Here is a 25,245-nt window from a genome sequence, read left to right as displayed (position 1 = left end):
GATATGGGAGCAGCTGCATCCTCCTGCCCTTTAGAGACAGAGCGAATGGCTGGCCTGCACTTGGAAGAACGATCCATTCGATCCATTCGGCTCAGATGGACATGGGGAGTGGGACAGAAAGATGACCCCGAAGAACCTTTGACTGGCATGACTCTGAAGAGGAGAATCTTATGATGTCCCAGGCGATGAAACTCTTTGAAGGGGCCTGGGAGAATAGACTGGAGAGAGAAGCCGATCTCCATAAAACAGAGGAGACGTATACAGAGGCTTTGTTCGACCTGGGAGAAGCTGGAGGGGGGCGAGCGTGGAACTGAGCAAGATGACCCAGCTCCGACCCCAGTCACAGCAGTTAGAAACATCCCAAGAGGAGGCCCCCCTCAGATGTCCTCAAACTCCGGCCCCTGGGATGGATACGTGCAATGGACGCTTGTGTTGCTGCAGAGAGACTCCCTCTTTGGGGTCTTTTGGGGAGGGTCAGTGGGGGGCCAAAATTCCAACTTGGGGTCTGATTCAGGCTCCTGGTGGGGGGCTTTGGGCGAAGGCTGGAGGGAAGGGCCGCTGGTGGCGAAGAATATCTCTACCTTTCCCTCAGTCTACTTTCTCCACCTTTTCCCCAGGTTAATTTCTCCACCTTTCCCTCAGGCTAATTTCTCCACCTTTCCCTCAGGTTAATTTCTCCACCTTTCCCTCAGGCTAATTTCTCCACCTTTCCCTCAGGTTAATTTCTCCACCTTTCCCTCAGGCTAATTTCTCCACCTTTCCCTCAGGTTAATTTCTCCACCTTTTCCCCAGGTTAATTTCTCCACCTTTCCCTCAGGCTAATTTCTCCACCTTTCCCTTAGGTTAATTTCTCCACCTTTCCCTCAGGCTAATTTCTCCACCTTTCCCTCAGGTTAATTTCTCCACCTTTCCCTCAGGTTAATTTCTCCACCTTTCCCTCAGGATAATTTCTCCACCTTTCCCTCAGGTTAATTTCTCCACCTTTCCCTCAGGTTAATTTCTCCACCTTTCCCTCAGGCTAATTTCTCCACCTTTCCCTCAGGTTAATTTCTCCACCTTTCCCTCAGGTTAATTTCTCCACCTTTCCCTCAGGCTAATTCCTCCACCTTTCCCTCAGGTTAATTTCTCCACCTTTCCCTCAGTCTACTTTCTCCACCTTTTCCCCAGGTTAATTTCTCCACCTTTCCCTCAGGCTAATTTCTCCACCTTTCCCTTAGGTTAATTTCTCCACCTTTCCCTCAGGCTAATTTCTCCACCTTTCCCTCAGGTTAATTTCTCCACCTTTCCCTCAGGTTAATTTCTCCACCTTTCCCTCAGGATAATTTCTCCACCTTTCCCTCAGGTTAATTTCTCCACCTTTCCCTCAGGTTAATTTCTCCACCTTTCCCTCAGGCTAATTTCTCCACCTTTCCCTCAGGTTAATTTCTCCACCTTTCCCTCAGGTTAATTTCTCCACCTTTCCCTCAGGCTAATTCCTCCACCTTTCCCTCAGGTTAATTTCTCCACCTTTCCCTCAGTCTACTTTCTCCACCTTTTCCCCAGGTTAATTTCTCCACCTTTCCCTCAGGCTAATTTCTCCACCTTTCCCTCAGGCTAATTTCTCCACCTTTCCCTCAGGTTAATTTCTCCACCTTTTCCCCAGGTTAATTTCTCCACCTTTCCCTCAGGCTAATTTCTCTACCTTTCCCTCAGGTTAATTTCTCCACCTTTCCCTCAGGTTAATTTCTCCACCTTTCCCTCAGGCTAATTTCTCCACCTTTCCCTCAGGTTAATTTCTCCACCTTTCCCTCAGGTTAATTTCTCCACCTTTCCCTCAGGTTAATTTCTCCACCTTTCCCTCAGGCTAATTTCTCCACCTTTCCCTCAGGTTAATTTCTCCACCTTTCCCTCAGGTTAATTTCTCCACCTTTCCCTCAGGCTAATTCCTCCACCTTTCCCTCAGGCTAATTCCTCCACCTTTCCCTCAGGTTAATTTCTCCACCTTTCCCTCAGGCTAATTTCTCCACCGTTCCCTCAGGTTAATTTCTCCACCTTTCCCTCAGGCTAATTTCTCCACCTTTCCCTCAGGTTAATTTCTCCACCTTTTCCCCAGGTTAATTTCTCCAACTGTCCCTCAGGCTAATATCTCTACCTTTCCCTCAGGTTAATTTCTCCACCCCAGGCTCCAGAGGCTTTCCTGAAGACCTACACTGAGTCCCACAATGGCCGTTCCAGGTGGGGGAGAAAGTCTACCTCTCCAACAAATGCTTAAGGCTAAAGACCCCCAGCAAGAAGCTGGGACCTAAATTCATGGGGCCATTTCCTATAGTGCAATTAAAACTGTCCCAGCTGCTGGAGAGAATACATCTGGTGTTCCACAGCAGCCTCCTAAAACCAGTGGTTGGGTTGACCCTCTGACCACCACCCTGTGAGCCCCCAGACCCAGTAGTAATAGGGAGCCAAACCAATTGTGAGCTGCAGGGCATCCATGACTGTGGGTAACACAGGGGGCAACTCTAATAGGTGATCAAGGGGAGGGGCTACCCTCGCCTCATAGCCAGATTCCACAAAAAGAACCCAACGAAGGCTGGGGGGGAACCACCCCCTTAAAAGATACACCTGTACTCAAATTATGTTTGCCTTGCACAGGTTGCCTTCCAGGAGTGAGGGAGGCCGAATGTCAACTTGTGAAGCTTTCCTGGTCTGCTCCCAAGTTGCCATAGGAAATTGCTCCTCACAGCTGCACCCAGGAATTGACACCCCAGTCGAAACAAAACACATCCTAGCTGCCCGAAATCAAGGCCACAGTGACCCACAACGGCTGGAGGGAGTGACTTCTACGACCCACAAAAGTGCTTCATTGGGGAATGCAACTGATGCCACACCTTGGGAGGAAGGGAAAACAGGGTCAGAGGCAAGGCGTGAACTGGGTGAAGACAGAGCTGGCATGGCGCTCCTAATAAACATCTGGATTTTCTCACTAAATGGTTTGAGGCTCCTGCTTTTATTAGGGTGCTGGATGGGACACTGACATCAACTATTTTACTAGCTCCACTTTGTCATCCTCCTCCTCCTCCTCCACCACCACCACCACCACCACCACCAAAACCAGCAAGTTACCTCAGCAGGCCTTCCTGTAGGACAGATGCAAGAGATCACCTCACTCCATGGACCGAGCCCTTCTTGAGTCACAGCTGCACATCGGAATTGGTACAGACGATTTAGGTTGACATTTTTCAGGGTGAATTGATCCTTAGGATCTTTCATATGGATTCTTTTCCAATTCTCCACTCCTAAAAATCAATATTCCACCAGGTACCTGGAGACTGAATCCTTCTGAATGGTTTCTGAATCAATAGTGATCAGAAAACATTTTGGTTGGACTGGGTCAACCTTAAGAGAGGGAGGTCTTCTAAGAGCAGCTTTCAGCTCCTGTCGTTTCTTGAGGCTCTCCATGATCAGGGTTAAACTTTTGGTTTCCAGCATCTTTAATGAGTCAAAAAAATCCTTCATGCTCTCAGTGCTCATTTTCCAGAACATTTCAGAAGCAACATTACAGATTCCTCCATATTTTTCATGAACAAAGAGGGCTGAATGGTTGAATCTGAAGTGCAGAGAGATTCCTGACTCATCCTGAGCACATGGCAAGTCAGCCTCCTTGAGGGCCTCCAGGACAGGTGGGGTCCCCCCATCTGAAAAGGTGATAAGGAGTTGTACATTATCCTTCATGTCTTTTCCCAACATGGAGAGCATATAATCAAAGATGCATTTCTGGGCATGGGTTGGAGGGGCAAGGAAGGCCTGGGCCACCAAGCAGATGGCATCAATATGGTCATTGACCCCTGGGGTGGAGAAAAACTCCAGGATCTTCTTCTCAACCAGGTTGTCTTGCTCTGCGTCTCTTGGGCCTCCAAATCCTGGAGTGTCAATGATTGTGAGAGAATAGGGAATTCGGAAGCCCTTCTGATGGTTCACCACGTAGGCTGTGACTTCAGACGTCCTGCTTCCAGCTTTGCTTCTCTGAATGGTTTCATGAATGAGTTTGAATCTGAAATTATCTTCCCACTGGACACCCAGAATATAATTGATCATCCCATTGATCAGAGTGGTTTTCCCACTCCCTGATGCTCCCATCACCAGGATCACTTTGTTGGGCACTTCCGGGTTCTCCTTTCCAAGCTGGTACATGAGACAGGAAGTGGAGGCATCTGATGAGACTTTCTCCAGAGGAAGGGCGAACACTAATGGCTGTTTTTCCTCCACGAGGGAGCTTTTCTGAAGGAACTGGCAAGCTATGTTCTCTGCATCTTCTTCCTCCAATGATGTGGAGACCTCCACCTCCTCACTGGGGACACTCAGAGCTCCATTGTCACACACGGCACACACCCGTATCCTGAATGCTGTCTGGGGCTGCAAACCTTCAATAGGGTAAAATTCTGTTTTTCTCCCAGTCCTTTTTTCAGTCCATTGGTTCTTCCCAGCTGCAGCCTCCACCGTTCTGTACTCCACCTTGTACTCCTTGACCACAACTCCTGAGGCAACAATGCTGGGACTCATCCAGGCCACAGAGATGACAGAAGATGCTGCAGTGACCATTCTCAATTTCTCAGGAGGGCTGGTGGGAAGGGTCTTTATGGGTGGGCTCAGGTCACTGGATTTACTAAGGCCTACCTTGCAACAAGCAGTGTACTTGAACTGGTATTCTGTGTTTGGAGGCAGATCTTTCAGCAGGAACATCTCCCTGGTGTCCTCTGTCCTCACGGTCTTCCGTTTTTCTTCCCCTGCAACCTTGTACTCTACCAGATAGCTGGAGATTGCAGCCTTTCCATATTCCGCTGGCTGAAACTTCAGCTGAATGCTGTCATGTCTGAGTTCACCGACCAGGAAAGGGAGAGGTTTTGAGGGCAACTCAAAGTTCTTGCTGACCAGCTCTCCATCTTCATAAAGGTATATAGAGGCTCCTGGGGTGTCCGCATCTGGGAGAGAGGACACAACAAAGCGGACATTCTCCTTGGATTGGTTGACGTTGAAAAAGTCTTTGATGGATTTGGCAGCTTGGCGAGCATTACGGGTCCTCTCCTTGTCCTCAAACCAGGCCGTGTCTTCCTCCTGCCCAGGAATGGACCTTGTGGGCTTACCTGATTCTTGCGAGAATTGCTCCTGAAGCCAGTCCTGTAAGCTCAATAGAAATGCCTCCTTTTTATATAAAGAGGTGAATATAAAAGAAGCCACATATACATTCTTGGGGTCCAGAATTATTTCTTCCAGGTTGTTCTGAGATGAGATCACTTCCATATCATCTAGAATAGTCAGATATGATTTGACAAAGTTCATTTCTCTTTTCTTGGTGTCCAGAAATTCATGGAGTTTTTGGCTGTTGAAGGATGACTGTTTGATGGACATCAAGAGGTCCACCAGGGTCCCTTCCTCCTGCCCTCCTCCCCGGATGGAAGGCAACACTCTGGCCAGCTGTTTCTGGAAAATCTGCCCGTGTTGTTTTAACAGATCCTTAAACTGCTGGATCTTCCTCTTGATCTCAGGGAAGGTCTCAGCAATGAGATTCTTGGCTAGATCGTTGCTTTGCATCTGGATTTCATTGAGTTCCTCCAAGATCTTTTCAGCATCAAAGATCAATGTTAGGCTGATTTCCCGGACCATCTTAGCTGCTCTGCTGTCCAACTTGGTCAGTGGGTAGAGCCAGACCCTCATAGGCACAGCCTTCTCCCCATGTTCCCCTAACATTTTTGGTAGAGTTTCATAAACCTTAATGGCATCTTGGAAAGTCACTGGATTTTTCTCCAAAGAAAAGTCTCCGTGGAACTTGCAACTAAACCTCAGAGCATTCGCTTCCTCCTCCTCATTCAGTTTGACCTCTGCTTTTCCTCCGATAGATATTTCCTTTATGATTGTAAGGTGGAGACTTCCTTGAATATCTTTCACCGTCTCTGTTGAAGAAACTTCTCGGTCAAAGACAAAAAAGGCCTGGGCTCCATAGAGGATGGCGGTCACCACGTGGGTGGCTGTGCCCTGCTCAAAGACGGCTGGGTAAGAGATATTCTGGATTCCCAGGTGGCTCATTGTCAGCTGTTCATACTTGGTGGTGGTTTTGTACTGAAGGGTGACTCTGGCCTGTTGCTCAGACTTCTTGGTGTCATGGAGATACTTGGCTGACCCTCCCACTTCAACCAGCCCTCCCAGGAAACTGGCCTTGAGGGAGGCTGAGATGTCCAGGGCAGAGGCCTTGTCATCTATGCTGTCAGATGCAATGATTTCAGATTCAGTCTTGGGCTGAGGCTTGGTGGTCAGGTCCTTCTGAAGTGAACTGTAGTCCCAAAGGGTGACCCCTGCATGGAACAGAAGAAAACAGAGACATGAATTGAACACCGTCTTCCAAAACATCTGCAGTTGGATAGACGAGTTGCACAGATGTGGGACAATAGAGACACCATTTCCTCTGGATATTTGTTCTCTTCTACCTGTTTTGCAAAAACTCCAGTATCTGCAAAAGCTTTCGACTGAGTAAAGATGGCTTGGAATTTCTATGCACCTGTTGATTTCAGGACAGATCTCCAACTTCCTAGAGCAGGGGAGTCAAACTCAATTTCATTGAGGGCTGCATCAGGCTGTGTGGGGGGGGAGGTGGATGCGAGCGCTGTGGGCCAGATCCAACCAAATCACTGTCTTGAGTTTAATACCCCTGGCCTAGAGAAACCATGTCTTTCATCAGGCGTTCAGAGGCACCTGCAACACAACTTGACAATTACATCCAACACCCTGGTTGGAATATCAGCTCCTTTTTCCAAACCAGTTTTGAAGCCAATTTCTCTAAGCATTTCAGCGTCTTTGCTTTTGGGCAGGAGACCCATCCCATGTTTGGTAGTCCTTTTGAATGCTTGGCCAAGGGCTGGATCTGCATTGCAGGCAGAAGGTCCCACCCATCACCTCCTATTCCCTCATCTAAATTTGAGACCAATTTTTCTCTTTGAAAGTCCATCTCTCTGCTTACCAGTTCTGAGAAAGGCTACTGAGCAGACAGGAGGTGCCAAAATGCTGTATAACAGTGTGCTGAATCTGAATTTTAAAATGCCATGAGTTCCCTTCCCTTTTCCTTCCCCTTTCCCTTTTCCAATCCTTTTGTTTTATTTTTAAATCCAAACATTTGGGTGCAAACGTGTAAAAGCTCCCTGTGTTAATTTGATTTTATTCCCATTTTTTTCTCTTTTAACACTTTCATTTATCCTATTTCAACATGATCAATTAAATGCTGTGCACATTCCATACTTAGATTTCACTAAGGCATTTGACAAAGTAAGACCACAATTTACATCTTGGTAAGCTAGAAAAATATGGAATAGACAACATCACCACCAGATGGATTTGTAGCTGGCTGACAAACCATGCTCAATGAGTCGTCCTTAGTGGTACTATATTCACATGGAGAGAAATAAGCAGTGGTGGACCACAAGGCTCTGGCCTAAGCCCAGGACTCTTAAATATCTTCACAGATGACTCAGATGAGGAAATGGAAGGAGAACTCATCAAGTTTGCAGATGACACTAAACTGGTAGAAATAGCCAAGACAGCAGAAGATAAGCTCAGCATCCAAAAAGATCTTGACAGACTTGGACAATGGGCCCTATCCAGAGGTGCGTTCCTACCGGTTTGGAACGGTCCAGCCAAACCAGTAGTAACGTGGCGGCCTGGGTCACTGGAACCGGAAGTGATCCAGGCCTGCCACGTGCCATTCTCCCAGGGGAATCACAGGTGCAGCCATCTTCCTTTTTGCTTCTGCCCATGCACAGAGCAATTTTAGTGGTACTGCGCAGTGATGTGCAGTCAGGGGAGGCAGGGGAGGCAGAGCCTCACCACTGTCATCATGGAAAGAAAAAGAAAAATGTAAAAGGAAAAAGGCTGAGCTACTTGCTGCCATAGTCACAGTGGATGACTCTGCTTAGTGCTTAAATGTTTAAAAAAGCCTCTAAAAAAGCGCCCTCTACAGGAGGAGGTGGGAGAACCACGTGCCTCATTTAGTCTGACTTTATGATCACTCGAGCAGAGTTAAGCAAGGGTTAAAAGCCAAAAAATTCCTTATGTAGATGAGGCAGGTGGTTCTCTTGCCTCCTCCTGTAGAGGACAGTTTTTTTTTTAGAGGCTTTTTTAAACAGTTAAGCAGAGTCATCCATTGGGGACTCTGGCAGCAGCTACCCCAGCCTGACCTCAGCAGCTCTTGCCTTTTTCCTTTTACATTTTTACATTTTCATCATGGCAGGCAAGAGGAGAATTGAAATCCTCTGTGAAACAGCTGGAAAAGGTATGTGGGTCGGAAGGAGGGGGGAGGAATTCAAAATTATTGCAATTTGAAAGTAATTGTAACTTGTATTATTATAAGTAATTTGTGTTTGTGTGTGTGTGTGTGTGTGTTTTACCTGCCTCTGCTGGCGCGCGGGCTGGCACTTTATTTTTTATTTTTTAAAGCCATGCCACCGCGCTGGCGGAAAGCTGCGCCAGGGCTTTGGCGTGGCTTACCGAAAGCTCTGCCGAAGCCCCGGCGCTGGCAGACATAGGTCGGCTTTTGCCCACTTGCCTCACTGGCCATAAACCTCACCGCACATCACTGGATGCTATGTAGCCATAAAAAATTCTTTCTAGAAAGCCAAGGTCATCCTTCGTCTCTGCACCTGACAGGAACTGGATGGGTGGAAGCTGCCAGCGTGGCAGTGGGAGATTGGACCGTGGGATGGGCTTGGGGGGGGGGGGCAGGATCTTGAACTTTCAACCGGGTGGGGAAAACCGGGAAGGTTTGGGTTTTCCCAGATGTGCCAACATGGATCTCTCCATCAATTGGGACTTTGAGGAATCCTTTGCCTCGGACTCTGATTTCCTTCCGGATGCTGTCTGGAACCCTGACAGCCTGGAGACTAATATGAAGAACGGTCTCAGGGTTTGGCCAGTCTAGAGAAAAGAAGAACTGGGGGGGGGGGGGCTGATAGCATATTCCAGTACTTGAGGGGCTGCCCCAAAGAGAGAAGCAACCAGGAATGAAGGAGAAACTTCCTAACAGGGAGGACAATCAAGCAGTGGAACTGCCTGCCACCAGGAGTTGTGGCTGCTTCATCAAGGGAGGCTTTTAAGAAGAGACCGGACAGCCACTTGTCCCGAATGCTCTAAGGTCTCCTGCTTGAGTGGTGGAGCTGGACTAGAAGACCTCCAAGGGGTCTGTGGGAAGTTATCATCCACCCTCTCCCAGAAAAATGAAATATCCTAGGAAATATTGAAAAGGCAGAATATTTCTCTGGATGTGAAAAGAAAGAAACATGTTTTAAAAGACAGAATAGTTGCCTGTAGCTTCCTGCCCATCCCCACTTTGTCAATGGGCCATTAAGAATAGCAATAGCAGTTAGACTTATATACCGCTTCATAGGGGCTTTCAGCCCTCTCTAAGCGGTTTACAGAGAGTCAGCCTATCGCCCCCAACAACAATCCGGGTCCTCATTTCACCCACCTCGGAAGGATGGAAGGCTGAGTCAACCCTGAACCAGTGAGATTTGAACAGCCGAACTGCAGAACTGCAGTCACCTGAAGTAGCTTGCAGTACTGCATTTAACCACTGCGCCACCTCGGCCAAGCTAGTCCACTTTACATAATAAAGACTTCTCCATTGCAATTCCATGGGGAAGGGATTAACGAACTTTACCCAACTGACCACATGGCATCCGAGAACTCATCCATACCTGGATTCAAAACACAGCCCAGAGAGTTGCCCCTGCATGGCCTTATGGGAGTCTGACAACCAATCAGAATACATTTCTGACACAGGAACAGGAAACAGAGAGGTGGGACTGAACAGGTTATAAAAAGCCTAGCAAGCCTCTCCCTCAGATCTTCTCTTCTTCTCCACCAACATTGAAGCATGTGATCCCCTTTTCTGTTCAGGGCTCAAGCCATGTGGTCCTGTCCACCAATAAACCATCTTTCCAAGCAGCCTCCATGTCTCCAGTGTCTTCTTCCCCACTTGGAGCCGAACCCAGAAGGACATTTCTTCCAACAATTGGCGACCCACAGATGGGACTCCAAGCTGGCCTAACTAATGGATATATTCTCCCTCCCCCACTCTTTCTGTCTCTCTCCCTCTCTCTTTCACTCCCTTTCTCTCCCTCCTCTCTCTCTTTCTCTCTCCCTCACACTGTCTCTTCCCTCTCTCTTTCTCTCTCCCTCCCTCAGGTAAGCCTCCCATGCTGGCACAGACCCCATTGAGTCTGTGGGTGGACTTTATCTTGGCCTTATCCATTGGATCTAAAGGGGTTTTGAGTTTGAGCTCAAAGGTTGCCTGGAAAAAAGGTGAGTATCTCTAAATTTTAATTCTCTAAAATTTAATTTAAAGCATGGCAAAGCATGGGAGATGTGTGTATGCGTGCATTTATGGGATCCTTCTCCTGATCACAGCTGGATCTTGGTTCTTTTTCCCCACTTGGAGCTGAACGCAGAAGGACATTTCTTTCAACAGTCCCTTCCAGCCCTATTCTGATTCTTCAGCTGATGAAATTGCAACCTCCTCTTAGGGCAGCAGGGATATTTCTCCTGAAATGTCTCAGGCTGAGCCTGTGCATTGATGGCAGCTCCAGCCTTCTTCCCTCCTGAGTTTCCCGCAGGAGATGCCCATCCGCCCCCTTCTCTTCCGGCTCCTACCTGGGATCAGGGTGTCCGTGCGGCAGTCGTACAGCATCCCCAGCTGGAAGGGGCGGCCCAGGGCTGGGGTCTCAATGGTGCCCTCGGTGTGGGCCATGCTGGGCTCCTGAGTTTCGCTGAGGCTTCTGGTTCCCTGCAAGAGAGGAGAACCATCCACAGGAGGCCACGACTGACCGATGTCTCTACGGGTTGTGCTGGGGACCCTTCCCACTCCATCCCGAAGCCCCTTCCCCAAGAGTCTCCCCCTCTGCAACATCCAGAGAGCCAAGGAAAGTCCACTTCCAGGCACTGTCCCTCTCTTCAGCAGGAGAGGGCAGGGCAGGATGGTGACTCAGTTTCCCCATCGGGAAAAGACTCCTGCGGAATGTCGGCAGGGGCTTTGGGGGAGGGGAGGAAATCCAGGGAGCTTATTTCCTTCTGCTGAGAATAAGGATTCCTGGAGAGGACCAGTAGCACATCTGAGTTTTTTTTGCACAGAATGGAGGGGTAAAATCCGGATTGGAATTCCCTCATCCTGTCCCCACTTAGGCATGAAAACCAGCTAGGTTCTCTCTCTCCCTCCCTCTTTTTTTCTCTCTCTTTATCCCTCCCTCTTTCTTTCTTTCTTTCTCCCTCCCCCACTCTTTCTGTCTCTCTCCCTCTCTCTTTCACTCCCTCTCTCTCCCTCCTCTCTCTCTTTCTCTCTCCCTCACACTGTCTCTTCCCTCTCTCTTTGTCTCTCCCTCCCTCAGCCTTTACTTCTTTCTCTCCCTCTCTTTTTTCTCTTTTTCTCTCTCTCTCCCTTGCACTCTCTCTTCTCTCTCTCTTTGTCTCTCCCTCCCTCCCCCCCTTTCTCTCTCTCTCCCTCTCTTTTTCTCTCTCCTTTTCTCCCTCCCTCCCGCATCTCTCTCCCTCTTTGTCTCTCTCTCTCTCTGGCACACAAACACACACACACACAATCAAATGAACACAACTGCATACTTCCTCCTTCCTGCTTTCTGCAAGTTCCCCACATCTTGGGAGCTTCAGTCAAGACTCCCCTCTCCCCAAATGACCTGAAACAGCACAGGTGCTTCTGTGCCACACTTGTTACTAAGCCACCTGCTGTTCTCTTCCCCTCCTTCCTCTGCCTCCAGTCTCCTCTGCTAACAAGGAAGACGGGATCCTGAGGGTCTCAGCTAACCCACCCACCCATTTCAGATTTTGCATGGTATTTCGTAGACTCCTTGGTTTTCTAGCTGGATCTTGTCTTTGGGGATTCTTAAGAGATTGGCTATTTTGTGGTAAGTGCCGGAGGCTGTCTTGATATTGTGTTTGTGGAGAAAAAGACCCCGAAGGGGGAGACTCCGTCCCAGGGGCCGTAGTTTGAGGACTCCTGATTTAGTGCAATATAAAAAGACCACCAAAATTTTCTCGTGGACCAGCGGCAGGGGTGGGTTCCTGCCAGTTCTAGCCTCTTCCATAGAAGAGGTTCCACAAATCTACAGTGCCGTTTAGAGCTGGGTCCAGCTCCCTCCCCCCGCCCGTCCCCACATCAAGATGAGCGAGAGGAGGAATTCTGGGAGTTGAAGTCCACAAGTCAAGTTTGAACACCCCTGGGGTTTTTTCCTAAAGGGTTAGGGGCGCAAGGGTCTTGTAACTTGACAGCTTTAAGACTTGCACACTTCAGTGCCAGAGTTCCTGAGCCAACATGACTGCAGGAGGAATTCTGGGAGTTGAAGTCCACACGTCTTAAAGCTGTAAAGTTTGAACACCCCTGGGGTTTTTTTCCTAAAGGGTTAGGGGTGCAAAGGTCTTGTAACTTGACAGCTTTAAGACTTGCATACTTCAAATGCCAGAGTTTCTGAGCCAACATTTTGGTTGCTAAGCAAGAGCGTTGTTAAGTGAGTTTCACCACATTTTACAAGTTGGCCACGCCCCAGTCACATGGCCAGCAAGCCACTCCCACCCGGTCACATGGCCAGCAAGCCACTCCCACAAAGCAGGCCACACCTACAGAAGAGGTTCTAAAAAAAATTGAAACTCACCACTGACCAGCCGTTGGTGACTGCTGGACTAGACGATCTTTCTTCTTCCTCGGCTTTAGAATCAGAGGATCCGAGAGTTGGAAGGGACCAGCTCAGCTTCGGCTCCTGGCCTTTCTCCTCCCCCTGAGGGGAAGTTGAAAAAGGAAGTGGAACCTCTTATTCGGCTGAAGCAATTCTGAGAAATCTGGGCAGATCCTGGAAAGCGAAAGCAGGGCTGGTTGTTATGCAAGAAAGCTGCCTTGACCGAGGGGTCAGCGAACAGGTGCGGCCTCTGCGGGACAAAGATTTACCTCAAACAGGTGCGGCCTCTGTGGGACAAAGATTTACCTCGGCGTGGAGGGGGGGGAGGCAGCAGAGGAAGGGGTCAGCATCAAATGAGATATTGGCTTTCTTTGGGGGGAATAAAGTTATTCTTGTTAGGTATAATCACAGACTGTACGGTTATAGAGACTAATTTGATTCTGAACTTAGCAACGGCAGCAAGATTGTTGGTGGCGCAGTACTGGAAGAAGGAAGAATTGCCTACTATTCAAGAATGGAGGTTAAAAGTAACAAACTTAGCAGAGATGGCTAAAATATCAGCATATCTTAAGGATCACTCAGACGAGAAATACAAGGTGGAGTGGAGAAGATGGATTTATTATATTCAAAATAAATATGGGAGAAACTTCAGATAGCTTATGAATGAACGAGCAAGGAATGTTACAACTTATCTAAAGTTAGCTTTAAAAAAGGGGAGTTAAAGTACAAGCGAGGGATGACTCTAAAGTTAGTTAGTTTATTTTAGTATAAGATTGCTAAATGTTTATACCCTGTATTTGTTCTGGGAGGTTTTGGGATCGGGGGGGGGGGGGGGAGGAGAGAAGGTATATATTTGTAAAACTCATTAAAACTTTTAATTAAAAAAAAGAGATTTAACATCTTCAGAGTCGGCAAGTTTCAAAGTAGCCTTCAGAGCGCGCATGCACAGACACATACACACAGGACAATGTTCTGCAATCGACCCTTCGGGGTTGGGGCATGAATTGATGGATACATGATGGATGGGGGTAGGGAGGGTTGAAGGGAGGGATACAGGGGGGAGAGATGGAGGGAAGGGGATGATGGATACATGGAGAGGGAGGGAGGGAGGTATGGGGGAGGGATAGAGTTTCAAGTTTATTAGGATTTGTATGCCGCCCACTCCCATAGGGACTCTGGGCGGCTCACTTCAGTGCCGGCTGGCCACTACGCAGAGGAGAGCCTTTTCAGTGGTAGCTCCGACCCTCTGGAACGAGCTCCCCGTGGGGATCCATACCCTCACCACCCTTCAGACCTTCCGCGCAGCCCTCAAGAACTGGCTATCCTGCCAGGCCTGGGGGTAGAGATTGATCTGCCCCCACCCGAATGTTGGATGAATGTTGTTTACTTTTTAATTATATGTAATGTTATATGTTATTGTCTGTATCCGCCTTCCTAGGAGTTGTTAGCCGCCCTGAGTCCCCTCAGGGAAAAGGGCGGCCTATAAATAAACCTATTCAATTCAATTCAATTCAACCTGTGCCTAGAGAGGGAGGGGTGGATACACAGTTGGATGGGCGGATGGATGGATGATGAATGGATGGATAGGTGGCTACTTGATGGATGGAGGCATGCATGGACAGACGGACAGATGGATGGACAGATGGACGGATGGGTGCATGGAGGGATGACATGGTCATACCATTCTGTCTCCCTGGCCTTGAGGAGATCACTGGTGACTGGCCAATTAAGGAAAAAGAGGTTCCTGCTGGATCTCCGAGCAAGCCAAGAAGATCCAAAGGACATCAAGATCTAGAAAGCCTTGGATTGTTTGGATCTTCTCAAGCTACGGAAGCGCCTTAAGAAAATGGGAGTCCCGGACCTTCTCATTGTCCTGGTGTGAAATCCATGCTCGGGGCTGGAAGCAGAATGTGGACCAAACACAACAGAGTAGATGCCTACAAGACAGAGGGAGGTTCAACTGCTCTATGGTGGGACCCTCTCAACTTTTGACCACCTCCTGCAGATACTCCTAAAAATCACAGTGATTTCTCCCATGATCTGAGTTCAAAAATCTCAGGAGCTCACTTGCCTATTTCGGGAGAAACCCTCTGGAGTCCGAGGTGCAGCTGGTGACAGCCCCCCCCCCCCTCAGACCCACCCGAGTGCCCTGAGGGATAACCAGGATGCTGGAAGTGGAAAGAACGCTAACGTGGCCAGCGAGTGCTATCAGTGTAATGAAGACACCCCCCCCTTCCAGGTTCATCTTCGTTACACGCACACACACACTTTCTCCAGGTCCACCATCTGTACACACACACACAGACACACACACACACACACACAAACAGCACAGGGGACCCCAAAAGCTGTAAGAATTAGGACGTCCTTGGTCTTCTTCAGCCAGGAACGCTCCGTTCCCCCAGTCTGACATCTTTCAAGGGAAGCCCCCCCTTCCTCTCCCCCCAGGACCCCAAAGTGGACCACGATTAAAGGAAGGAGAAGCAGGTCTTAAAAGGTGGAGAGTCAGTGTTGTCCTCCCCCCTATATTTTTTTAAAGGAAACCCTTTGAAGAAAGTGAAACTGCACAAGACTTGGAGCGATGCCATCTTACAAGCAAGAATGTTTGGCGGCTTCCCACAGCCGTGCAACCCTTGGGCTCCGTTCCCATTGCCAGCAGTTAAAAGGAGGAGAGATCGGGCAGAGAAGCAGCGAAGGAGAGCAGCAGATCCACCCTCCGCCGAGGATTCCTGACCTCTCCAACCAGGTGAGACCCCTCCCCAGAAACAGCGAGTTAGGAGCAGCGGAGCAGAGTGGAGCAAAGGAAGGGCATCTCCTGAGCCTATGGTGAGAAGCAGGCCAAGGAGCTCCCCTTTGACCCGAGGATGAGTGGTCCTTCCTTTGGGGGGGGAATGCAAATGGGTGGGTGGGAGAGCTGAGACCCTCCTTGAGGAAAGGCAAGCAGAGAAGGGAGGTGGGAGATGGAGAGGAACAGATGTTGCCTTCAAAACGTTGCAGGTGCTTCATCACAGGAAGCTTTCAAGAAGAGACTGGACTGCCACCTGTCAGAAATAGGTAGGGGGACTTCCTGGGAGGAGCTTGCTGGTGGAGGCAGCAAAAAATCAGCTGCCTCCGAATTCCTGGCTACGTACCTGTTTAGAGGATCTTCCATCTGACGTCTTATCAGGTTTTCTTTATATATATATATTATTATGTTTTCATTCTATACAATCACATATTCACTGTGCTTGATCAGGGCATATAACATTGAATAATAAACACGGCCCTCACTTATATAGAAAATGCCCTCTACAATACAAACCCAGTATACCACCTTGACCTGCCATACACCCTCTTTCAACCCCCTCCAACTTTCATTCTTCCTTCTCACACACCCCTCTACGCCTACTTCCCCTCCCCTTCTTTCTAACCTTAACCCTATCACTCCCTCTCCATTCCCTCCCTCCCTTCTCCTCTCTCTCACCCTCTCCACCCTCCTTCTTCTTTCACTCGACTCTTTCCTTCGGTATCTATTACCTTCCAGTATATTCGGTTTGTTCTATTTTCGCACTAACATTGAAAAGCCACAGTATACAAATACAATCATGGAATTTAACACATATTGTATTTCCCCCCTCCCCCCTCCCCCTAAATCCCCACCTCCCTTCCCTCCCCCCGACTTCCCAAAGACCATACGTGGTATAATTTTTGAACAATCACAGACTGAAATATCTCTACATTGAACTCAGCTTCTTACTGTTACCCAAATTTTAAACAATTTAAATTATTACTGATACTAAGCATACGCTATCTGGAGTTTCTTAGTCCCATATTTACTTTTTATGTAATCAATCCACTTTTTCCAGTCTCTTTTGTATCTCTCGTTTGAATGTTCTTTGAGATATGCTGAGATTTTGGCCATTTCGGCTAAGTTCATAACTTTCAAAGTCCATTCTTGAATTGTGGGTAAATCTTTCTTCTTCCAACACTGCGCCACCAAGAGTCTTGCTGCCGTTATTAAATACAGGATCAAATTAGTCTCTGCTACTGTGAAATCAACACATATACCCAGTAAAAACAACTGGGGGGTAAATTTTATCCTTCTTTTAAAGATGTTTTGCAGGATCCACCATATTTTTATCCAGAATGCCTTAACATTACGACATGTCCACCATATATGAAAATATGTAGCATCACAAGAACCACATCTCCAACATTTAGGTTGAACATTTGGATACATAGAGGCAAGCTTTTTAGGATCTAGGTGCCATCTATAAAACATCTTATAAAAATTTTCTCTCAAGTTTTGTGCTTGTGTAAATTTCACATTTCTTATCCAAATTCTTTCCCATGTTTCAAGCATTATTGGTTCCTCGACATTCTGAGCCCATTTTATCATACAATCCTTAATCAGTTCCGTTTCAGAATCCATCTGTACTAATACATTATATATCCTCTTTATATGCATTGAGCTTTGATCTCTTATTTGTTTAAACAAATTATCCTCAACTTTTACAAAGCCAGTTTTTTGATCTGTTTTCCACCTAGCTTGTAGTTGACCATACTGAAACCACGTTTGAACTACCTTCTCTTCTTTAAGTACCTCTAAAGATTTTAGTTCCATCACCCCTCTTTCTGAGATAAGAAGTTGTCTATAGGTGGTTCTATCGTGTTTTTGTTCTACATTCATATTTTCAATTGCATGTCTAGGAATTGCCCACATGGGCACTTTATCATTTAGTTTATGTTGATATTTTTTCCAAACCCGCAATAAAGCATTTCTTAAGATGTGATTTTTAAATTTCTTATCCGTTTTTTTGTTAAATAACAGGTAAGCATGCCAACCATATAACAAATCATATCCCTCGATATTCAAAATTCTGTCATTAGTTAGATGAATCCAGTCACTAATTGCAGATAATGCCACTGCGTCATAGTATAATTTTAAGTTAGGTAATTTCAATCCTCCTCTTTCACGTGCATCTTGCATTATTTTCATCTTTACCCTCGGCTTCTTTCCTGCCCACACAAATTTGTTGATACCCTTCTGCCATTCTAAAAGATTCGCATCTCTTTTAAGTATTGGTAACATTTGAAAAAGAAATAAAAATTTTGGTAAAATGTTCATTTTTACTGCCGCTATTCTACCCAGCAAGGACAAATGCAGTTTTTCCCACCTTTTCAACTCCAGCTGTGTACTATGCCAAAGTGATTCATAATTATACTTGTATAATTTCCCATTTGAAATTGAAATATTAACTCCAAGATATTTAACTTTTTTAACTACCTCACATCTTAGCGTCGCCCCCAGTTCTTCCTTCTGTTTGATAGTCATATTTATAGCTATTATTTTGGTTTTTCCTAGATTTATTTTAAATCCCGAGACTTGACCATATTGATTGATCGTATTCAATAATACCCTACTAGTTTCCTGCGGTTGTTCCAATATTATAACCAGATCATCCGCAAATGCACAAACTCTATATTCTTGCTGTCTAATTTTGATCCCTTTTAGACCGCCCAGGCCCCGTATCTTATTCAACAGTATTTCCAAAGTTATAATAAACAATAATGGGGACAGAGGACAGCCCTGTCTTGTACCTTTTTCAATTTGAAAGGAGTCTGTCAGACTTCCATTGACAATGATCTGGGCTGTTTGCTGCTGATATATTGCACCAATTGACCGTAAAAAGCCATCTCCTATCTGCATTTTTTGCAATGTCTTCAGCAGGAATTGCCAATTAACTCGATCAAAGGCTTTCTCCGCATCCAAAAATATGAATGCGGCCGGGATTTGATTGTTCTTTCCCAAGTATTCTAAAGCGTTGATAATTAATCTAACGTTATCCTTCATCTGTCTGCCCTGTATAAAACCAGTTTGATCGGTATGTATCAGTTGCTGAGTTACCCCCATTAGCCTATTTGCTAATATTTTAGTAAAAATTTTATAATCTACATTGAGTAATGAAATAGGTCTGTAATTTTTTGGTTGGGTAAGGTCTTGATCTTCTTTGGGTATCAACGATATGAACGCAGTCTTCCACGAGGGAGGCACTTTCCCTCCCGATTGAATTTTATTGAATAGTTCTCTGAGGGGTTCTACCACTTCTAACTGTAGATATTTATAATAAACAGCTGTTAGACCATCTGTGCCTGGTGCTTTCCCTAACTTTAATTGTTTAATTGCCTGCAAAATTTCCCCAGAGGTTATAGGTTGGTTCAGCTTATGCCTATGTTCTTCTCTGACTAGGGGGATTTTCTCTTTATCTAGGTATTTGTCTATATCTCCGTCCTTAATTTTGTCCCCTTTATACAACTCTGTAAAAAATTCCCGAAATACCTTTTGAATCTCTTCCTGTTGAAACACTTCCTTCCCTCTGTAACACAATTTGGATACATTTCGAGCTTTCCTTTTTTTTCTAATCTGATAAGCCAACCACCTACCGGGTTTATTTGCATTGCAGAAAGTATTATGTTTAGCATATAATAAACTAGTAGCTACCTGGTCAGAGATCAGCATATCAAACTGAGATTTTAATATAGCAATTGTTTCCCTAATTTTTTTATCTCCTGGATTCAATGTTAGTTCTGACTCTTTCCCTTTAATTTCCTCTTCCAATTCTTTTCGTTTTTGCCCTTGTTTGTATCTATGTATTTTATTTATATTCATTAATACTCCTCTCATATACGCTTTGCTTGCATCCCATACATATTCCAAAGATGTACCCTTGTTCATATTGAAGACAAAATATTCCGATAGCAATTTTTTACAATCATTAACATACTTTTCATATCTAAATAAGTTTTCATTCAACCTCCAAGACCTTCTTGCCTGGGCTACCCTTCCCAATTCCATCCAGACTGGATTATGGTCTGAAAGAACTCTCGCCATAATCTTTGTCTTCTTCACCCTACAAAGTAAATCATTTGTAATTAGTATAAAATCAATCCTTGAAAGAGATTGATGTCTATTGGAAAAAAAGGTAAAGTCATATTCTTCTGCATGCCTCTCGCGCCAAGCGTCTCGCAATTCAAAGTCGTCCAGCATGTCAAAAAAGGGTTTGGGTAACTTAGCTCGAAATTTGGTGTTCGGGCGAGCTGTCTTCTTATCTCTTTTGGAGTCAATCACGCCATTCCAGTCACCCATTAATATACAAGACTCAAAATCCCACTGTACTAATTTAGCATGGAGATTTCTATAAAATCCATCTTGTTGTTGATTAGGAGCATAAATTCCCAAAAGTAACGTCTTTTTCCCTTCTAAGATTAAATCTAATGCAATATATCTTCCAAAGGGATCTGCTTCAATTAGCTCAGTTTTAATGTCTTTTCTTAAATATACTACTATGCCATTTTTCTTTTCCATGGCTGAGGTCGCAAAATGTTGGCCCAGTTTGGGGTTAAACAAATATTTTTGATCGGTTGATTTGATATGAGTTTCTTGCAAGCAAATTATGTCATTCTTAAACTGTTTAAGATAATGAAATATTTTCTTTCTTTTCTGTGGAGAGTTCAGTCCGTTAACATTCCATGTCAAAATCTTAGTTGTCATTTTTGGTTGCCTGAAGCTTTTTTAGAGCCTCCCGCAAGGCCTGTCTCACCTTTGGTTTGGCTCCTCCCACAGCTTCTGAGCTTGTTGCAGTAGCTCCTTGGTCAGTGGCCAATGATTGTTGAGATTGTTGCATAGTAGCTTGTTTATCCGTTTGTCTGGTGGTCTTACGGTTGGATCTTTTTTCCTTGACTCCTTGCCCTTCCGGAAGAGGGAGATGATACATTTTATCTAATGGTTGTGTGGTTTGCTGTTTATCTTGTTTGTCTCGTGGTTTTTCACCATATCCCGAAGGTTCAGGGTATCCCATCTTCAGAATCTTATGATAAAAATCACGAGCTTTCCATACAGAGCTGAGACGATATCTTTGTTTGTCCATTGTAACTATAATACCGAATGGGGCATCCCATCTGTACTGTATCTGACGCCTTCTGAGCTCTTCCACCAGAAAAGCATAATCTCTTCTGGCTCTTAGCATCTGAGGCGGTATTTCTTTCAAAACAATCAGGTCCTGTCCACCAATTTGAAGCTTAGTATTGTAGGACTCTTGTAGTATCATATTTCTAGATTCTCTTGTAACAAAGTATATTACCACGTCTCGGGGAAGTTGCCTTTGTTTTGCCGCCCATGAGTTAACACGAAAAATCCTGTCAATCTGCCAATCAAAATTGGATCCCGGTTTTCCCACCAGACAGTCAAAAGCTTCAGAAAACATTTGCTTTAAGTTCTCCTGCTTTTCTTCACGCAGCCCCCTCACTCTTAATGCAAGCTCCATCTGCTTATACTGTATCATAATAATTTGTTTTTCAGCATTATCAATTTTTTGTTCCACCACTTCAGTTTTGGATATCAGGTTAGTTTTAGCTTCATTGAGAGTTTCTAAATTATCTTCCATTCCAGAAATATATTCTGTTATCACATTTACAATTCCCATCATATTATCATTCATTTTAGTGACCCTGGTATCGAATTTGTCATATAGAACTTCCATCTCATTCCTTATTTCATCTTTGAAATCTTTAATCATTTCTAGATTCTGTTCTCTGAATTCTTTAAACATTTCTAAGTTCTGTTCTCTGGATTCTTTGAACATTTCCAGAAAAAATTCTTTTGTTAGTACATCTCCACTAGGGGGCATAAATGGTGGGGGCTGCAACTTTGTGCCAGGTATGGGAGACGTTTTCGGAGGTAATTTAACAGAGGTTGATTTGGATGCCATTATATTTTGATTTTAATTATTTATTCTAAATTACTAATCCACTGTGCTATGTGGAGAAAAAGAAATTCCTCCCCCCCCCTTTTTTTTCCTTCTTTTTTTTTTTTTTTCAAGGGGTTTTACGGAGGATTTCAAAAGAGAAAGTCCGTTTGGAATGTTTGGAATGTCTCTGAATCAACAAAGAGTCTTGAAAGCTTTTAGGGAGTAGCTCTAATTAAATTATAAGAGATTATTTCTTTAATTCTGTAGCAGGAAGCCGGAGATAACAAATGCAGAAGCTGTAAACGCCATTTTGAAGACAATTAAACAAAAGAGGTTTTTATAACATTGAAGCTGGTATTTCAGATAGAGAAGGGTTTTAAAGTTCACAAGTTGGTCTTTGCTCGTATTGATTTTTAATAGTCTCTTTTCTAAAGATTGTCCTGAGGGGGAGGGGATCCTGTCTAGTGCTGTGAGTAACAGCTGCGAAGTTCAGGTCGGAGTTGAATGACTCAGCTTTGGGTTGATCCTCCCCCTCCGTCCACAGCTCACAAAGAAACAAACTGTGAACTTCAAAGAAGATTCTTACCAACTGAGATTCCTCACTGCTTTTTTCTTGTCTGAAAAAAGAGTTATCTTCTTGATATTGAGTAGATAACGATCCTGAGTTCTGGGGGCAGCTCTGTTAAGCTGCCAACCGGCGACAGGCCACTCCCCGGAAGCCTCAGGTTTTCTTATCCTTCAGGCAAGAAGGAAAGAAGAAACTGTTTTGCTGGCAAATGCTCTTCGATTTTTGCAGCTTTTGTGCTTGCAAGGAAAGGGGGGCTAGCCCAAGGCAGAACGGCTGTCCGTGCTGGGAACTTCAAACTGCCTTGTGCAGGACAAAGTAGGTCTCTCCCACTCTGCTCAAAGTTTTGTTTGATTTATTCTTATCACGAGCTGGATCCGTTTACTGTGGACAATAATTGCTTATCAACATTTTAGCTTCTTTTCTTTTTCTCCTCCGAAAAATTATTTACTCAGAGGCTTCTAAAATGGCACCGAGCAGGCTGGTTTCTCCGGTAATAACGAACACTTTTTGCTAATCCTCACAAGAATTCAAAACAAAAGAGATTGCTTATCATTTGTTTTGGTTTCACAATAGAAGAATTTTACTCCTTCATTAACCTTGCTTATTTGGAAGTTAAATGGTGATGAATCTGCTGAATGGTCTTGTTATGAGCCAAGGTGGCGCAGTGGTTAAATGCAGCACTGCAGGCTACTGCTAGATCAGCAGGTCAGCGGTTCAAATCTCACCGGCTCAGGGTTGACTCAGCCTTCCATCCTTCCGAGGTGGGTAAAATGAGGACCCAGATTGTTGGGGGCAATATGCTGACTCTCTGTAAACCGCTTAGAGAGGCCTGAAAGGCCTATGAAGCGGTATATAAGTTTACTGCTATTGCTATTGCTATTACAATGTTTACTCACTGAAAGTTTTGCCAAGCCTTAAACTTCAAAATAAAAGCCTCTTTACTTAAAGCTGCATATTCAGGCAAAAGAGTTTTATTAACTGCAGGCAGATAAATTTTGAAATGGCCTCAAAACCAAATATTAACTTGAAGTCATCACCCTCTACTTCCAGGGGCACATCCTCAGTGCCTGGCACAAAGCTGCAGCCTCCGCTTCCTACGCCCCCTGCTGGGGATGTGTTAACGAAAGAATTTTTCCTGAGTAATCTAAGCGAGGCTCTTAATGCACAGACAATTAAAATGGAAGATAAGTTTAGAGATAATAGAGAGGAGAGAAAAGAGGAAATAAAAGAAATGAAAGAAGAAATGAAAGAAGAAATTAAAAGTGAAATAAAAGGACTTAAACAGGAGCTGTATGAGAAATTTGAGGCTAAGGTTGATAAAATTAGAGACGACATGCTGAGTCTTGTAACTGTATTAACAGAACATATTTCTGGAGTGGAAGATACTCTAGAGGTTCTTAATGATGCCAATGCTAACTTGACATTGAAAACAGAGGTGGTGGAACAAAAAGTGGAAAATGCTGAAAAAGAAATTATTATGATACAGTACCGACAAATGGAGTTCGCATTAAGAGTAAGGGGGCTGCGTGAGGAGAAACAGGAGAACCTGAAACAGATCCTATCGGAAGCTTTTGACCGCCTGATGGGAAGACCAGGGACCAACCTAGGCTGGCAAATTGACAAAGCTTACCGCGTTAACTCCTGGCTGGCAAAGCAGAAGCAGCTTCCTCGAGACATCGTTATATATTTTACTACAAGAGAGCTTAGAAATATGGTACTGCAAGCGTCTTATAACACTAAGCTTCAAATTGGCGGTCAAGACCTGGCTGTTTTGAAAGAGATACCACCTCAAATGTTAAGAGCCAGGAGAGATTACGCTTTGTGGTCGAAGAACTCAGAAATCGTCAGATACAGTATAGATGGGATGCACCATTTGGCATCATATTTACATTTGATAAGCAAAGGTACCGCCTCAACTCTGTATGGAAAGCCCGAGATTTTTATTATAATATATTGAAGGCCGGACACCCTGCACCATCTGGACCTAGAGAAAGACCACAAGAAGGACAGGATAGACAGCAAACTACACAACCACCAGACAAGATGGAGCATCTTTCTTCTCTAGAAGTGCAAGGTGCTATGGAACCAAGACCTAGCCGCATGACTACTAGACGTATGGAGAAACAAGCTAAAAAGCAACAGCATCAACAATCATCGGCCATCGATCAAGGATCTACAACAACAAATCTGGAAGCAATGGGAGGAGCTAGACCTAAGGTTAAACAGGCCGTGCAGGAAGCTCTAAAAATGCTTCAACCAACCAAAGATGACAACTAAGATTTTAACATGGAATGTCAACGGACTGAACTCTCCACAGAAGAGGAAGAAAATATTTCATTATCTCAAACAGTTTAAGAACGATGTAATTTGTTTGCAAGAAACTCATATCAAGTCAACTGATCAAAAATATTTGATCAACTCAAAACTTGGTCAACATTTTGCAGCTTCTGCTATGGAAAAGAAGAATGGTATAGTTGTATACTTAAGAAAAGATATGAAAGCTGAATTAATAGAAGGAGATCCCTTCGGAAGATATATTGCTTTAGACTTAATCTTAGAAGGGAAAAAGACATTACTTTTGGGAATTTATGCTCCCAATCAACAGCAAGATAGATTCTATAGAAATCTTCATGCTAAATTAGTACAGTGGGACTATAGTTCCTGTATACTATTGGGTGACTGGAATGGAGTGATAGACACTAAGAGAGATAAGAAGATTTCCCGCCTAAATACCAAGATGCGAGCAAAGTTACCCAAATCTTTCTTTGACATTATGGATGATTTTGAATTGAGAGATATTTGGCGAGAAAGAAATGCAGAGGAATGTGACTTCACTTTCTTCTCGGACAGGCATCAATCCCTCTCAAGGATTGATTTTATTCTAACCACTAATGATTTGCTTTCTAGGGTCAAGAAAACAAAGATTGCGGCTAGGGTCCTTTCGGACCACAACCCAGTTTGGATGGAGTTGGGAAGGGTAGTGCAGGCAAGAAGGTCTTGGAGATTGAATGAAAACTTATTTAGATATGAAAAGTATATTAATGATTGTAAAAAATTACTATCTGAATATTTTGTTTTGAATATGAATAAGGGTACATCTATGGAATTTGTATGGGACGCAAGCAAAGCGTATATGAGAGGAGTTTGATGAATATAAATAAACACATAGAAATAAGCAAGGGTTAAAACGAACAGAACTGGAAGAGGAAATTAAGAGAAAAGAGCTGGAGTTAACAATGAACCCAGACGATACAAAGGT

General features: G+C 44.8%; 1 protein-coding gene across 1 annotated transcript; it reads right to left on the bottom strand.

The window, feature by feature from the left end:
• Window positions 1–3,093: 3,093 nt before the first annotated feature.
• On the bottom strand, window positions 3,094–10,762 carry LOC116520536. Its single transcript, XM_032234780.1, has 3 exons — window positions 10,666–10,762; window positions 7,261–7,315; window positions 3,094–6,556 (listed from the first exon to the last, which is right to left on the bottom strand). The coding sequence occupies exons 1-3, from the start codon at window positions 10,760–10,762 to the stop codon at window positions 3,280–3,282; spliced, it is 3,429 nt and encodes a 1,142-aa protein (XP_032090671.1). The 3' UTR covers window positions 3,094–3,279.
• Window positions 10,763–25,245: the final 14,483 nt, after the last annotated feature.

Source organism: Thamnophis elegans, chromosome Z (assembly GCF_009769535.1).
Source record: "Thamnophis elegans isolate rThaEle1 chromosome Z, rThaEle1.pri, whole genome shotgun sequence".
Classification (NCBI taxonomy): Eukaryota; Metazoa; Chordata; class Lepidosauria; order Squamata; family Colubridae; genus Thamnophis; species Thamnophis elegans.
This window is presented reverse-complemented; position numbering and strand designations above follow the sequence as displayed.

Excerpts from the sequence above, each read along its gene's own strand:
- LOC116520536 (XM_032234780.1), bottom strand. The coding sequence starts at position 10,762 with ATGGCCCACACCGAGGGCACCATTGAGACCCCAGCCCTGGGCCGCCCC. Across the intron at positions 7,316-10,665 it reads CACGGACACCCTGATCCCAG|CTTACCAAGATGTAAATTGT; the intron begins GTAGGAGCCGGA and ends ATATTTTTCTAG. Across the intron at positions 6,557-7,260 it reads AATGCCTTAGTGAAATCTAA|GAAGTTGGAGATCTGTCCTG; the intron begins GTATGGAATGTG and ends CCCCTGCTCTAG.